General features: G+C 44.6%; 1 protein-coding gene across 1 annotated transcript in view; it reads left to right on the top strand.

The window, feature by feature from the left end:
* Positions 1-16,554, top strand: part of Gxylt2 (glucoside xylosyltransferase 2) — a 90,374-nt gene that overhangs the window by 67,361 nt on the left and 6,459 nt on the right. The window contains exons 4-6 of the mRNA XM_038320627.1: positions 4,991-5,242; positions 7,811-7,934; positions 16,351-16,523. Of these exons, the coding sequence (XP_038176555.1) occupies positions 4,991-5,242; positions 7,811-7,934; positions 16,351-16,523 (549 nt within the window). The remainder of the gene's footprint in view (positions 1-4,990; positions 5,243-7,810; positions 7,935-16,350; positions 16,524-16,554) is intronic.

Genomic DNA, 16,554 nt, shown 5'->3' with positions numbered 1-16,554 from the left:
GGGTTAAATTAAGATGTAAGAGTTAGTCAGTAAGAAGCTAGAGCTAAGGGTTTCTGTGTGATTATTTCGGTTCTGGGTGGCTGGCATAAACAAGTGGTTCATTGCAACACAAGAGCCTAGCACTAATGTCTGCTCAGCTTCCGGTGAAGGCGAGGGCTACATCACAATCTGGCAGATCCGGAAACATCAAGAGAGCATGAAGTGGGAAAGGGCAAAGGATGGACTTGCTTTGTCATCATCTCCTCTCATGAAAGGCTCAGATCTTTGCTGGTGACTGAATCATCTTGAGGTCCTATCACCTTGAAACACTATCATCTGAGGTAGGAGATTTCAACATGAGTTATTAAGCAGGAAACCAAATCCTAACAGGATACTTTATCTCCATTCTTAAATTTATTCTTTTTCCTCATTGTTCCCCAGTTCTAACTCTTTAAATATATGTCTTCATATATGAGTGTGTATGTATATGTGTGTGTATATGTGTGTATGTATATATGTGTGTGTATGTGTATATAAATATATGTGTCTGTGTATATGTATATATGTGTGTGTATGTTTGTGTATATATGTGTGTATGTGTATATATGTGTGTGTGTGTATATATGTGTGTGTATGTGTATATGTGTGTATGTGTGTGTGTGTGTTGGTTTTTTGAGACTGGGTTTCTCTGTGTAGGTTTGTAGTCTGTCCTGGAACTAGCTCTTGTAGACCAGGCTGGCCTCCAACTCACAGAGATCCACCTGCTTCTGCCCCCCGAATGCTGGTATTAAAGGCATGCACCACCGCTGCCAGGCCAAACCACATTTTTGAATCAAATAAATAGTTACTGTTAGAAAGGAAGAGCAGGGCTTGTCATGTGATACAGCTCGTAGGGGCATTTGCTGCTAAGCCTGATGATCTGGTTCATTCCTCAGAATCGCATGGTTGAAGGAGACTTGACTTCAGCAAGTTGTCCTTTGGCCTGTCTCTCTCCTTCTTCTCAACTAAATAAATAAACAAAATGAAATTTTTTTAAAGATTTTTTTTTAAAAAAGAGAGAGAAGAATGCTATCAATTATTAGAATTTCCACAGAAACCAAAGTGCACAAATGTAGCTTTGTCTATAACAGTAAACAGATATATGGCATAGTAAGATGTCATATTACCCCATCTTCATCCTAGCTGGGCACAGTGGTGCACTTGGGAGGCGGAGGCCAGAGGAGCTCAAGTTGGAGGCCATTGTGGCCTGTGTAGTAAGATCTGTGTCAGAAGCTAAAGCCACCATCGAATAGAGAAGAACTCTCTGCATGTGAATTCCCACCCAGCACATCAGCTCTCCCTCTTGACAGACAGTCCTTTGAGGTGTAACACCCCTCTGATTTAGCTTTTCCTTTCTTGGCCCTCCCTCCAATCTGTTTTTTTTTTCTTTTTTTGTTTTGATGAGGGCTGATTACTGCACTTTATATTACAGAAGTATTAATATATCCATGATTAAAGACCAAGAAAAACAATGAAATCATTCTAGTCGTAAACTTCAATTTGCTAGATTTCTAGAGACCCATAGCTAATTATAAGGTTGGTAGAATAAGCCTTATCAGGTTTTGCTCTTTAACCCCCTTTATTCTAATTCTAAGGTTTTAAATTAGTTGGTTTTTTTTTTCAACACTATGTAGTGTCGTGTTCCCTTAGACGCTTCTGGCAAACAACTTTATCTTATTCTCAGCTTGTTTGTCTCACTCCAATGCACGAACTTAGAATACTTTTTTCTACTTCAGCTTTCCTTCCCTGTGAGGGAGATAAAACATAATTCCCCCCTTAATCCTCTTAAGACTGTAGTTGAGTCAGAGTTCTGACACAGGAGAGTCGTAAGAGAAGGAAGTTTATCAGCACGTGACACACACACCGCATGGGAGAACACACAGGTGACCAGGGCAGGAGCCTGACTTATTTAATTACCTAACGGGAACTGTAAATTTCATTACAGTATTTGCCTTAGTCTCTCTTCTGTTGCTGTGAAGAGACACTATGACCAAGGCAACTCTTCTAAAAGAAAGCATATAATTGGAGATTTGCTTACAGTTTCAGAGGTTTAGTCCCTTATCACCATGGCTGGGAGCATGGCAGTAGGCATGGCAAGCATGGTGCTGGAGAAGTAGCTGAGAGCTACATCCTGATCCTCAGGCAGAAAGACACTGGGCTTGGCATGGGCTTTTGAAACCTCAAAGTCCACCCCCCAGTGACATACTTCCTCCACCAAGGCCACACCTCCTACTCCTTCTAATCCTTTCAAGCAGTGCCATTCTCTGGTGACTAAGCATTAAATATTTGAGCCATTCTTACTCAAACCACCACATTATTTATTTGGCTAGAGTGTGTGTGTGTGTGTGTGTGTGTGTGTGTGTGTGAGAGAGAGAGAGAGAGAGAGAGAGAGAGAGAGAGAGAGAGAGAGAGAGAGAGAGAGAGAGAGAGAGAGAGAGAACAGGTACATGTGTCAAAACTCAAATGTGATCAGAAGACAAATTGCAGGGTCTTGGTTCTCTTCTTCTACTGTATGGGTCTCTAGGATTGAACTCCAGTCATCAGGCTTCCAGAAAATGCCTTTACCCACTGCGCCATACTGCCAGCCCTTTGAGAATAATAAATATCAAAGCAATGACAAGACAAAGAAAAGCAGCTGCAGGCTTCCAGAAGACATGTAGGGGAAAGGCTGGTTGAGAAAAGTCTGTAGAGTCTCAGTTTCTGAGCTGAAGAGGACTGGGGAAGAGAATGTACCTCTCTCTGGGTAGGAACTGGTGGGGGAAGATGAAAAAGGTGTCTGTTTTTGTGTGTCTATGTCCTGTTTCTAGGAAAGCAGAGAGGGCAGGCAGATAGCTCTCCCGGGTCCTGTCTTTAACTGAATAGTTCATCATTCATTCTGCTTTTTGGAGCAGGTGTGTTCTGGTTTCCTTCCCGTGTAAAACTAGATGAGCAGAACACGAAGCTCCTGAAAGGCCTTGGGGGTGCGTAAGACACCCACGGTCCTAATTATACATACCACAATTCGTATCCCAACATGTTTCTTAATAGTTTTGTGGAGAGCTTTTGACCCTTTCTCCACAGTGCACTAGAATCGGAAACTTCTGAATGATGACGGTAGACTGTGCCAACCCATGACAAGCTTTGCCTTCCTCTAGAAACAGGAAAAACAAGGAGAATGTGTGTTTGTTTGTTTGTTTGTTTGGAGATGTGGTTTCTCGGTGTGGCTGTGACCGTCTTGGAACTAGCTCTGTAGACCAGGCTAGCTTTGACTCAGAGATCCGCCTACTTTTGCTTCTAGAATGCTGGAATTAAAGGTATTTACCACCTCTTCCAGCTGTGTGATAGAGGTTTAAAAAAAAATGGTTTATGAGCTCAATTGCAGAATCACAATTCTGAATGAACGCAAGATCTTTGAGTTGTTCGGGTAGTCAGGAGGATATTTTTTTAATGGTCGATAGCTGTTATTTTTAATTTCATATACCGATTTATAAAAGCTGTTCCTCCAATAGATGAGCAAAGAGAGAGACTGGAGCTAGCTGAATAGGTGTTGAAATACCTCCGGGAGGAAATCCCCACGAAACTGGATTATATGGTACACATATTGACATTGTTAAGTTCTGGGGATCCAGATGAATACTATCTTAAGTTTACCCAGCTCCCCGCCGTGAAACACAACTGGCTGGATGCCTTACACAACAGAAATATGTGTTCGCACAGTTTTGATTGGGAAAAGTCGGAGACATGGATGGCAGCAGGGTGGGGTCCGGGAAAAGGTTCTCTCCCTGCCATGCATCACAGCCACCTTCTCACTCACTGTGTCCTAACAGGGCAGTGAGAGGAGGGCCCTTTCTGAGGCCTGCTGTCAAAAGGGCCCTTGTGCTGTTATGATGGCATCCGTATGACCCCAGTAAACCTGTGGTCCTCCAAAACCATATCTCCATATGCTGTCCCTTTAGGTGCTGGGCTTTACTGTGTGAAATTGGGCATAGACTCACACACACATGTTTAGTTCATGCATGTACAGTTCCAGTGAGGACTCGGGAAAAGTTAAATCTTCCCTTGATTAAATTATTCCTAAGTTTTGGGAACAATGACAAAAGGAGGCAAGTGGCATTACTGCTAACTCAAGCTTTAAAGTCTCACACTCCAGGGCTTAGCCCTGGAAGCTGAGGTAGGGGTGCAGGGGACTTTCCTTCACCTGGGGAGGCTAACTGGAAAGATGTGTAGCAAGCCTGGTGGGAAATAGAAGCCTATGGTTTTTGAAAACTCAAAGCAAGACTATTCTTTGGCATCCAACAATGATACGAAATTCCACTTGCAGTGTCCCCTCCATAAAGTGCGGATCACAGCCACTCTTGTTCATGTACAGGTTGTCATTGTGGCTCCCAGGATGCAGCAGCAGGGCCAACTGGCTGCAACAGAGCCGGAAGAATGCACCATCTGGACCTCTACTGGGGAAGCTTGTCAAGCCCAGATCTGCTAACAAAGCCATAGGCTGAAAATACCATCTTAGAAAGATACAGAGCTATCTCCTAGAATAGAGCCCTCACCCCTGAGCTAGGGGAAGGCCTGGAGATCGTCTGTATCAAATTGTCAATCCCTGATTGTTCCAACGAAGAACTAACAGGGAAAGACAAGTGGGTTTCTTGTAGGAAGGAAGAACGAGCAAACAAACAACAAAAAAAAGCTACAATGTTCAGTTGATGTTTCCAGTTTGATCTCTTTGAAAGTCTAGCCAATATACAACTAGACCCGGTCGGGAAGTTGGGCCAGTCTAGTGCCAAGTTTATCTGCTGTTAAGACTTCTCTTGACTGACACTTACCCTTGGGTGAAAGAAGGGAGGGATGGGAGCTAATAGTGGTACCTCTTATGGAATCCGGCATTGGTCAGTAAGTATCAGTAGCATTTTTTTTTTCCTGTTGAGTCATTTCCATTGTTTCTGACCTGTTTTTGTTTTGTCCCCTTTGCTTCCCTGCCCCCTTGTATACACAGGTGATCTTAAAGGATGTGGACTCGCTTCTCTATGTGGACACAGATGTCCTCTTTCTGAGGCCTGTGGATGATATCTGGAAGCTTCTGAGACAGTTTAACTCTACCCAGCTTGCCGCCATGGCCCCAGAGCATGAAATCCCCAAGATTGGCTGGTACAGCCGCTTTGCCCGCCATCCTTTCTACGGCTCTACAGGGGTTAATTCAGGGGTCATGCTCATGAACTTAACTCGCATCAGAAGTACCCAGTTCAAGGTAAGGAAGAGCTGGAAAATCCCACCTAAAGATGTGGAGTTAGAAGTCAGGTGGTGGTGGCTCAGGCTTTTAACCCCAGCACTGTGAGTTCAAGGACAACCTGGTCTACAGGGCGAGTTCCAGAACAGCCAAGGCTACACAGAGAAACCCTTGAGAACCAAACCAAATAAACAAACAGAAATCCAGAATTTCTAGTAAGGACATGCTGGGTGTGTGTCTGTGCTGATCTGGCTTGTGAGTGGGAGGAAAGTATTGGAAATGTGGAATTTTGCTCAGGAAAATCCCAGGCAACTGTGCACCGTGAAGCTTCATAGACTCCATTCAGAAATACTATATGATGTTTCTGAATTACAGAGCGTCCAGACTCGGCTTACCCAAGGCTTCAAAGCCCGATGTCCTGGAATGGCTCTAGAAGTGTAGTCTGTGAGTACACAGATCTCTGTGCATGGCTCACTGGGGTCTCTTTTCTACTAGTGAAATATAAAAAGGACCAAAATGAACATCTTTAGATGACAGTCCCCATCCTTTCTTCTTATGTTAAGAAGAATCAGAAGCTGAAAGATAACTCAGTCGGTAAAGTTGCTTGCTTTTAAAGCACTGTGGACCTGTGTTCAATCACAGAACCCATGTAATAAATGAAGCCAGATGTAGCTTATCATCCCAGTGCTGGCAAGGCAGAGGCAGGCATGTTTCTGGGGCTCACTGGCCAGCTATGTGGTAAATTCTAAGCCCCCAAGAGAGATCCCGTCTCATAAAACAAGTAGATGATCTCTGAGAAACAACATTTGAGGTTCTTTGACCTTCACAAGCACTTGTACATATACTCACACTTACCTACATACAATTTTGTACCAGCTTACACATGAACAAGCACATATAAGTATATACATACACCAAAAAAGGAGAAGACTAGATTTATCACCGCTGGCGTGTAGTCTGTACAAGGTGTCGATCCACATGCCTTCAAAGCATACCAGAACAATAGAAAATTAAAAAAAGAATAGGCTAGGGGCTCAGTAGTTAAGAGGACCAGGGTTCAATGCCAGCATGCACATGGCAACTCACAATCATGTAAAATTCCAAGATCCAGTGTCCTCTTCTTGGCCTCCATGGGTACCAGGCATACATGTGGTAAACAGCCATACATGCACACAAAACACCCATACACATAAAATACATTTTTTAAAAAAAAAGAACAGGCTAATCTGTATATTATTATCAATAACACAATTTCAAAAAATATCAAGTGAAGAAAAAAATAGTCTCATACTGTAGTGTGTTTAATTTATGCCTTAAAAATTTCTAGGAGAATGCCTAAGAGACCTTTAATTGTTCCTTATAGATGTTTCTGTGGAAGGTGGGGACAGAATCTGGAGAAAGCAACAGAAGAAATATTTCTACTTTGTAGTTTTTTATCTTAATGTACTCGTTGAATACTTAGTTTGTGGGTGTGTTACTTTTAGTTTAAAAATAAATAATTATTTGGGAACAAGGACCGGAGCCAGGTATGGTGTCACGCAGCTTTAACCATGGTATTTGGGAGGTAAACTCAGGGACCCCGAGTTGAAGGCCAGCCTGGGATATAGTGCAAGACCTTGCCCCAAAATTAATTAATTAAAGGAAGGGAAAAGATAAGGAAAGAAAGCATTTTTTCCCTTGAAATGCCTTGACTCTGTGATCTGTGTTTTGTTTCTTCACAGATATGAAATGTTTCTAAGATAATTTTTTAAAAGAGGAGCAAAGCAGAGAGAGATATAGTTCAGCATGGCTTTTTGATTAGTGTCATAGGCAGGAGCTACAGAGAGGGCTCAGAGGGTCAAATGAGTGTGATGCGAACCTGGTGACTGGAGCTGAGCTCCCTAAAACCCCTGCAGAGCTGACACAGAAGCACAGTTGCTTGCAATCCAGCATGCTAAAGGTCCAGACAGGAGCAATGCTGGAAGTTATGGGTCAGCTAGCCTGGCCTGAGCAGCAAAGAGACCCTGCTCAAACAAGGTGGAAAAGGCAGGACCAGAGACCAGAAGGCTGTCATCTCATCCCCATACGTGTGCTGTGACCCATGTGTGCCTAGAGCTACACACACAAACGGGCATTCTCATACACCTCTGGAAAGAAAGGCTCATGAAATACCTGAGCCGGTAAAGGGGATTCCACCTGGCAATGCAAGCCTGGTGGCTTCAGTTCCATCTCCAGAGCCTATAGAAAGGTAGAAAGGGAGACCCAACTACACAAAGTTGTTCCCTGACCTCTACATGTACCCAACGACATGATTGCACACACATAATACACACACACACACACACACACATTCAAATAATAAATACTTAAAAAAAAAGAAAAGAAAAGAAAACCAAAGGGCCCTCTTTACTTCCTGGTCCACTCTGCATCCATAGGTACCCATCCCCCCAAACATCTACCCACAGCCCTCGCTTTGCTTGCTTCTGTGCCCAGAGTAGCACGACCACAACTGTGTCCCGTATGTTGCGTCTCAGAGGACAGGAAAGCATTTTCACTGGACAAGGCACACTCGCTTTCCTGCAGCTGCTCTCACAGTTTCCTCTCTTCCAGAACAGCCTGATTCCAACAGGCCTGGCTTGGGAGGACATGCTGCTCCCGCTGTACCAGAAGTATAAGAATGCCATCACGTGGGGAGACCAGGATTTATTAAATATTATTTTTTATTTCAACCCAGGTAAGCGCTCTTTGGAGAATGCCACCGTGTAGGAGTCCGCCCACCTCATTTCATAGGGAGCATTCTAGACACAGGCTGCTATTGATGGACCTGCATGGTGCACAGAGAGGCTTGTGTTCCTCTGGCCCACGCTTACATCTGCCTCCTGGGTATCTGCGGGGGCAGGTCCTCAGCCACTAACACAAAAGGCCAAATGTTGAAGCCTCCAACGCTGCACTCTGGTTTTAGAGCCTTTTCAGTCCCGCCACACCATCCTTCCAAGAAGTGCAGCGTAAAGTGACAAAAGACACAGAACCAGATGACCAGATGACAGTATTTTCGTGTGAGCAACAGACCCTCACCATGGAGTAACTACTAGTGGAAGGGAGGTGGCTTCTGAGCTTTAAAATTCAGTCACCTGTCCAGAGTGCAGAGGGCCTAGGATAAGATCTCGGATCCCCCAGAGTTTGGTTTTGTTATCTAGAGCAAAAGAAAATGTTATATGTTGTTAGCTTGGTGACTTGTCAGAGGGTATCAAGTGGGGCAGGGTGTCCTGGTTGGCTTTTTGTCAGCTTGACACAAGCAAGAATTCTTTGGGAAAAGGAACTTCAATTGAGGAAATGACTCCCTCATATTGGCCTCTAGGCAACTCTATGTATAGGCAACTCTATGGAGCATCTTCTTGATTAATTAATGTCTGATGTAGGAAGCGTAAGAGAAAATGAACCCTTTCCTCCCCAAGTCGCTTTTTTCTGTGTAGTGTTGACTGTCCTAGAACTTGCTCTGTAGACCAGGCTGGTCTTGAACTCAAAGAGATTCTCCTGCTGGGACTAAAGTCTTGTTTCACCACCACCCCTACCCCCAAGTTGCCTTTGATCATGGTCTTTATCATAGAGTATAGAATCATAACTAGTACACAGAGAGATGAAATTTCCTGGTCTGTGTTTTCATATTAATACCTAAAGCTAATAAAATTTCCTTCTTCCCTCCCCTCCCCTTTGCTAAAAGGTTATTTAATTTCATTAAAGTAAAAACAATGGTTTCCTTTGAGAGGAATCTTTAGGGAAAATGAAGTAGTCCTTGTCTTATCAGTCCTTCCCTTCCTGAAGTAGAGAGCCATGTTGATAGTGATATGACCTGCGGTACTTGTCACCCTTAAAGCATTTGTTATGGACCACAAAAAAGAAAAGCATCTGCTACGAAACCTAATGCTGTAGGTCTCTGGATTAAAAAGAACCAAATCCTAGGAAAGAAAACAAGCAAGTCAGCATGGGTTTGTGGGGAGAGACTTCCAGTACTAGCTAGATGAGCAGAGCCCGTCTTGCAACTTCTAATCCATTTCTCTCCCCCAGTATGTGGTCTGCACCTCATTTTTCTTCTTAAGTGGAGAATGTCTTTTCTGTAGATGAAGGGGTATCAGTTAGGATTCTGGGGCCCTGAAGATAGCATCAGAACAAAGGTTGATTGTTAAATCAGAAGATGGTGTCTCACAGAAGGAAGGAGTGGGAATGCTGGCAGGCTCAGCCCAGTAACTGCAGCAGGAGGGGACCTAGTGGAGAATGGAAGTGACATACATCCACTCTTTCCCACTGATGCTGTGGAACCCAGTAGGGAATGGAGGTGACATGTACCCTCTCCCACTGATGATGTGGGACCCAGTGGGGAATGCAGGTGACATGAACCCTCTCCCACTGATGCTGTGGGACCCAGTAGAGAATGCAGGTGATGTGTATCCTCTCCCACTGATGCTGTGGAACCCAATGCGGAATGCAGGTGACATGTACCTCCTCCCAGTGATGCTGTGGGACCCAATGTGGAATGCAGGTGACATGAACCTCCTCCTACTGATGCTATGGGACCCAGGGGAGAATGCAGGTGACATGTACCTCCTGCTAGTGATGCTGTGGGACCCAGTGGGGAATGCAGGTGACATGAACCTCCTCCTACTGATGCTATAGGACCCACTAAGGAATGCAGGTGACATGGACCCCCTCCCACTGGTGCTGTTTATTCCTCTTTGAAGATTGTCACTTTGCTCCCCAGGTGTCAAAGCAAAGTACTCATATCTGTTATGGGTCCAGCCACCCACAAAGGCTAACTTGGTGCCAGTTCCACCCTCCCAGGGGAAAAGTCACATGGTTCTGCAGGGATCAGCAAGGCCAGCAGCATGAACTGTGGGAATGATGACTGGTGTGTGCCTTGCCTTTCATTGGGGCTAAACCCAGTTGGGTTTGATGACCTGGGTGCCTCCTTCTGAGGTCCACTGAGCCAAAGATACTATGACATAATTATGTTCTACATCCTGGTTCTGAGCAGAGCCTAGTAAGCAATCAAGAGCTCAGGTTTCAGGTCAGTGGTAGGTCATTTGCTGGCCTTTGTGTGGCGGTTTGGCCCCATTTTACACTTTACCCTGGCACTGTATTAAATATTAGCTCTCTCTAATGAATCTCTAAGGACAGCCATCGCTTATACGTTTTCCTCTCATTTATTTTGCATGTGAACTCTACAACTTAGAGCCAACTGTATGTTTTTAAAGATTTGTCACTTTTAGCATTGTAAAGAGGAGAGTGTCGGTACTGGCAGCAACCTAGGAGATAAATACGTTTATTGTTGTGCCTTACTGGGTTGCTATGGATGAAATCACACACATAAAACCTGCCGCATGGGACTGCGGTGTTAGGGCGAAGAGAGTCTCCTGTAGCCAGTAACCTACTTACTGAGATGTATTTAAAAGTCATTAGCTAAGAACTGTTGTTAAACTTCCTGCCATAATTAGATCATAAAATATGTGTGGGTGTGGAATTGCGTGGCTCGGTGGCAGACTGACTCAGGTAGAGGTGACTGAAGCCCAAGGGGACTGTGCAGGCAGCTGGTCCCACAGGACATTTCTTGGTATGTGGGAAAAAAAAAAAGCAGCTTCTCCTTGAATGAAAGGCTGAACTCACATTTGTGTGTGTGTACACGCACATATGCGTGTGTTCATGTAGTATGGATACATGTATGCACACATGTCGTATGGATATTTGTGTGTATGCACGCATGTGGAAGCCAGAGGTTGACTTTGGGTGTCTTCCAAAGTTACACTCGATCTAATTTTTTGGGACAGGCTCTTTCACTGAAACTCATTACTTGCCATTTTGGCGAGATTGGCTGGCCATCAGACTTGAAGGACCCTTCTCCAACCCCCCCCCCCCCCCGTCTCCATTTCCCTAGCCCTAGAATCACAGGTAGATGCTGCTGCACCTGGCCTTTATATGGGTGCTGGGAACTGAACTCAGGTTTTCGTGCTTGCAAGGCAAGAAGAAAAGCACTTTACCAGCTGAGCCATCTCTTCAACCTGTGAGCTCACATCTTAACAGGTGAGTTTGAGTCATGGACACATTTTCATAGAAAGAGCAAACCTGACCAAAACCCCAAGGAACTCTTAGGATAAATGAGCTTCCATCCCAGGCATCGGAACTCCACTCAGACCAGCTGTAAAGGGCAGAGATGGCCACATGGATCAGGTGATGCCAGGCTTTCGGGGGAATGTCTTTGGGATGCTGCTAAGGACTCCAATGGATTCTTCAGTCTTCAGGGGTCTTCTGGGCTCTGGCATCTTTTCTTCTCGTGAGATGCCAGCATCTCTAACAGAATTCTCGGTTTGCCCAGCTCAGCCTGATTGTCAGTCAATACAACCATAAGAGACCACAGCAAATAAGGATGCTTTGCTTTTCTTTTCTTTTCTTTTCTTTTCTTTTGTTTTTTTGAGACAGGGTTTCTCTGTAGCTTTTTAGCCTGTCCTGGAACTAGCTCTTGTAGACCAGGCTGGCCTCGAACTCACAGAGATCCGCCTGCCTCTGCCTCTCAAGTGCTGGGATTAAAGGCGTGTGCCACCACTGCCTGGCGCTTTTCTTTTCTTTTTTTCCTTTTGGATTTTGTTTGTTTGCTTACTTTTTGTTTTTAGAGACAGGGTTTCTCTGTGTAGCCCTGGCTAATCTTGGAACTTGCTCTGTAGACCAGGCCTTGAGCTCAAAGAGATCTGCCTGCTTCTGCCTCCTGAGGGTTAGAATTAAAGGCTTGTACCATCACCACCCAGCTAGAGGATAGTTTTCTAACAGTTCCTAATTCAAGTGGGAGAGAAATAACCCAACTTTGGAGACCAACCTTGATCTGGTGGCGTGGGGCCAGAGGAGCAAAGCTTTCCACACTCACCACATAGGGCATTTTTCCAGAAAGTACTGCAGAGAAAGGGAAGCAAGTCAGGTATGCATGACAAGGCAGAGCATCCCACCAGAACAGAAGTATATTGTTCTCTAAGGGGCAGGAAAGAGCCAACCTACCCCTCGAACGTACATAACCAGACCAGGTATTGAATGTATGATACTAGGGAGTCCGGATTTCCAGAGGACACAGGTTGCAGGGCCCATAACCACATACACTCTTTGAAGGCCTTATTTTAGGTTCTTACTCTCATCCTTCCCAGGACCCCCAGGGCCCTGGCCTTGGCTGTTTGGCTACACTGAATGAACACCACAACGAAGCACCCAGCCTCAGGAAGTCCTGAGTACTGTGCTGTGAGAGTGATCAGCTCAATTATTTCACATTAGGAGAGCTTCTGGACACTGGTGAACTGGGAAGCTCACCAGCCCTGATTTATGTAACGCACAAGAGACAAGAATAAATATTGTAGGGTCCATATGAGATGGGCATGGTTTATGGTTTTGGTTTTGTTATTTCAGTACAAGGCCCCAGAAGTGTTAGTTGGTTGAATGGGTAGAATCAAAAAAAAAAAAAAAATGGAGTGACACCAATGGAAGAGAAATGAATCACAGCAAGGGAACTGAGGGAAAAGGGAGTTAGGGACAGAAAACAGCCTGCAGCAAGAGACAAGACCGAGATACTTACAGTCTAGGAAGGCATAAAGTTCATTCATCCGCTCATTCAGCATGTGTGTGCGCACACACACTCACACACAGAGAGAAAATAAGTACCTCCCTACACAGACCTCCCAAGTGCTGGGATTACAGGTGTGCACCACCACAACAACCAAACACAGCTGTCCTGCTGCAATTGTCTCTGCTCCATTGGTAGATGGTAGCAATTCAGTGGCAAGCGCATCTTCCTGTGAAGTTAAAATGATCAGGCACAAACCATCTGTAATCTTCAGCACCAACTGGATATGAATCATCAGAGCTGCAAGGGAGCCCTGGCACTGTGTGGACTCTTGAAGATATCAGTCATTAAGGGATATCACCCATAGGGAACCCATTTTTAATATAACTTTGAGAGAGAGAATAGCAAAGACCAAGGGCTTCAAGAAAGGGTGTTTTGAATTTTTTTTTAATTTACTTGTTTTTGGACAGAGTCCATTGTGTAGCCTGTCTTTAGCCTCTCTGTGATGCCTGTCTGCCCTTCTACTCCTCTTCCTCCTGCTCATAAAGTGGACAGTTTAAGTTTACAAAGTTAACCTGCAAATAAACAGACACATCTACGTATTTGGAGGGTGGGTGTGCATGTACATGAGGAGGTGCACATGTGTGTTATGTGTTGAGGCCAGAGGACAATCATGGGTGTTGTGTCTCGGGCTTGGTTTTGGTCCCCTTGGTTTTGGGGACAGGGTCTCATTGGCCTGGAGTTTGCCCCATAGGCTGGTCTGGCTGGTCCATGAATGGCATGGATCTACTTTCTCTGCTTCAGAATGCAAAGATGTTACCAAGCCCGACTATTTCCATGTGCATTCTGGGGACCAAATCAGGCCATCACGCTCATGCAGCAAGCACTTCGCCAACTGAGCTACTCCCGGACCAGATCTGTTCTCTTCATCTTCCCACTGCTGATTGCCCTTTCTTTTGATAACAGATTCCATTGCTGGATGGAATAGCTCTTTCCCCATCTCATGTGTCCAAGAGCCCTGCCCTCCAGTGTTTCCCTGCTAAACCAGTCAGACCATCCATTCCCTGGTTTCTAAACCCTGCAAACTTGAGAACAGAATCCATGGCTGGTTCACCCAGCCAGCAGTGCCGAAAAGATGACAACAGTTAGTCCCCACCCCAGATCCTGGGAGCTGCTCCACTTCTGCCTCACCTCACATTTCATGAGCTACTTAGTTGTCTGCAACTCAACATAGATTTCTATGTCTTGACTATTTCAGACCAGTGTATTTATGACAGCTTCTCCTCTACTGTCCTCCCCCATTGAAGAAATCTTTTCTTCAACAAAACCAAGGTGATTTAACTTCTTCTAAAACACGTTCCGGTTTCTCAAAATCTAATATGATCAGAACTTTTCTTCCTAGAGTGATCTTCCAAGCTTCTGTTTCTGTCAGAATTGCATCCTGACTAAAGCCTGCATTTAAATGAAATTGTCAAAACAGGACACCACTGTCCTACAGCGACACAGGGGACAAATGCTTCCTATGATTACCTGTGCAATATTTTACATTTTTTGTCCCAGGAAATCCTGTTAAGGTGTGAATTGAATTTCTTCTGAGTTCCATTTTATATTTGAGGTTTGGCAGCTGGGGCACGTAGCTAATGTTTAGGAGACATGAAAACCCTGAACTTATAAACAAATGTTCTTTTAGATCTATGTCCCTCTCCCCCCACCCCCAGTTGCAGTTTTGTGTACTTGGGGTCTAAAGCTTCCATTAGATTCTCAAAGAGATCTGTGACCCACAAAATGGTAAAGAATGATCCTGCATGTCTAGGGACAGTTGTCGTAAACACTGATCACAGGTGTACTGTGTTGTAAGAGACCACTTATTCATCCCGGCTGCCCAGAACCGAAATAATCACACAGAAACTATGTTATTTAAAACACTGCTTGGCCCATTAGCTCTTGCTTCTTATTGGCTAACTCTTACATATTAATTTAACCCATCTCTGTTAACTTACATATCGCCACATGGCTGTGGCTTACCCGGTAATATACCGGCATCTGTCCAGCGGGCTACATGGCTTCTCTCTAACTTTGTCTTTCTTTCTTCCGGCATTCAGTTTAGTTTTCCCTGCCTAACTCTGTTCCCCCATAGCTCTGCTATAGGCCTAAAGCAGTTCCTTTATTAACCAATGATATTCACAGCATACAGAGAGGAATCCACATCAGTACTGTGTGCTGGTGTTCATCAGTGTTGTGCTTTGAACATAAAATGCTCTATCTAGGCTCCTGTATCTAGACAGTCAATCCCAAGCATGTTTTGGAAGTAAGTGGTGCCGTCAGGAGGTGGAGCCTCACTGGAAGTTTTATATTTGGGTTGTTTTTAATCTGAAGAGAACTCTTTTTTTTTAAAGATTTATTTATTTATTTATTTATTATATGTACAGCATTTCTTCTATGTGTGCCTGCATGCCAGAAGGGGGCACCAGGTCTTATTATAGATGGCTGTGAGCCACCATGTGGTTGCTGGGAATTGAACTCAGGACCTGTGGAAGAGCAGTCAGTGCTCTTAACCACTGAGCCATCTCTCCAGCCCCTGAAGAGAACTCTTTATCTTAATCTCTGCTCCTATCTTGTGAGTTCGTCCACCTCACAAATCCTTTCCAAAGAAATGATCGTTGCTGATACTCTTGGGCAGTCCTGTGTGCTTGGAACTCTGTGTTAACATTTGCTATGTATTTTTTTTTCCCCTTGAGGTTCTAGGAATTTAACCTAAGACTTCATGAAGGTTATGTAACTTCTCATCCTCAGCCTGGTGTATTTTAAATTTTTAATAATCAAAATCAGTAAAGTAGTGACTGGTTCCAGATTTCACTGTTTATAAGTGAGAAGTTGGGATTCAGATACAAGTGTGCTGGTTAATTATTGTCAGTTTGACACAGATTAGAGTTCCCTATGGAAAACACACAGTTGAGGAATTAGTTTCGTCATGTTGGCCTGTGGGCACCTCTGTGGGACATTTTCTATATTAATGGTTGATGTGGGAGGACCCTGCCCACTGTGGGTAAGGCCACCTATATAGTTTAAGTGGTCCAGCTTTATCTAGGAAAGCAAACTAGGCAAGCTATAGGGAGCAAGCCAGTAAGCAACACCCCTCCATGGCTTCCTCTTCAGGGCCTGCCTCCAGGTTCCTGCCTTTATCTTCTGCTCTGACTTCCCTCAGTGACAAACTTGGAAGTTGACATGAAACAAACCCTTTCCTCTCCAAGCTGGTTTTGGTCATGGTGTTTATCACAGCAACAGAAAGCAAGCTAGAACACTAGGCTGTTTGATGCCCTGGTTTAACTCCTTATTTTAGGTATTGTTCTCCTTCCTCTATCATCAATAATGGGTACCCCTTCCATCATTGATCTCAGAATTTAAGCAAGTGTGGCATGGCATATTTGACCTGGGATTCATAGCCACACTCCAAAGCATTGAAATTGTGCAGTGTGTGTCTTATAAATGTTAAGTTTTAAGCGCCAGTCTTACAGGTGGCAGCAGGCACTGACCATAGCTCTATCTCTTCCTCTGCCACCAGAGTGTCTCTATGTGTTCCCCTGCCAGTGGAACTACCGCCCTGATCACTGCATGTATGGAAGCAACTGCAAAGAGGCTGAGCGGGAAGGTGTGTCTGTTCTGCATGGCAACCGAGGCGTCTACCATGACGATAAGCAGCCCACTTTCCGAGCCCTCTATGAAGCAATCCGGGATGTAAGTGTGCTCGTCAAAGCGGACGCTTGCT

The sequence above is a fragment of the Arvicola amphibius genome, chromosome 2, assembly GCF_903992535.2.
Source record: "Arvicola amphibius chromosome 2, mArvAmp1.2, whole genome shotgun sequence".
Taxonomy (NCBI): Eukaryota; Metazoa; Chordata; class Mammalia; order Rodentia; family Cricetidae; genus Arvicola; species Arvicola amphibius.
The sequence above is the reverse complement of the archived record's forward strand: the minus strand, read 5'-3'. Positions and strand labels throughout refer to the sequence as shown.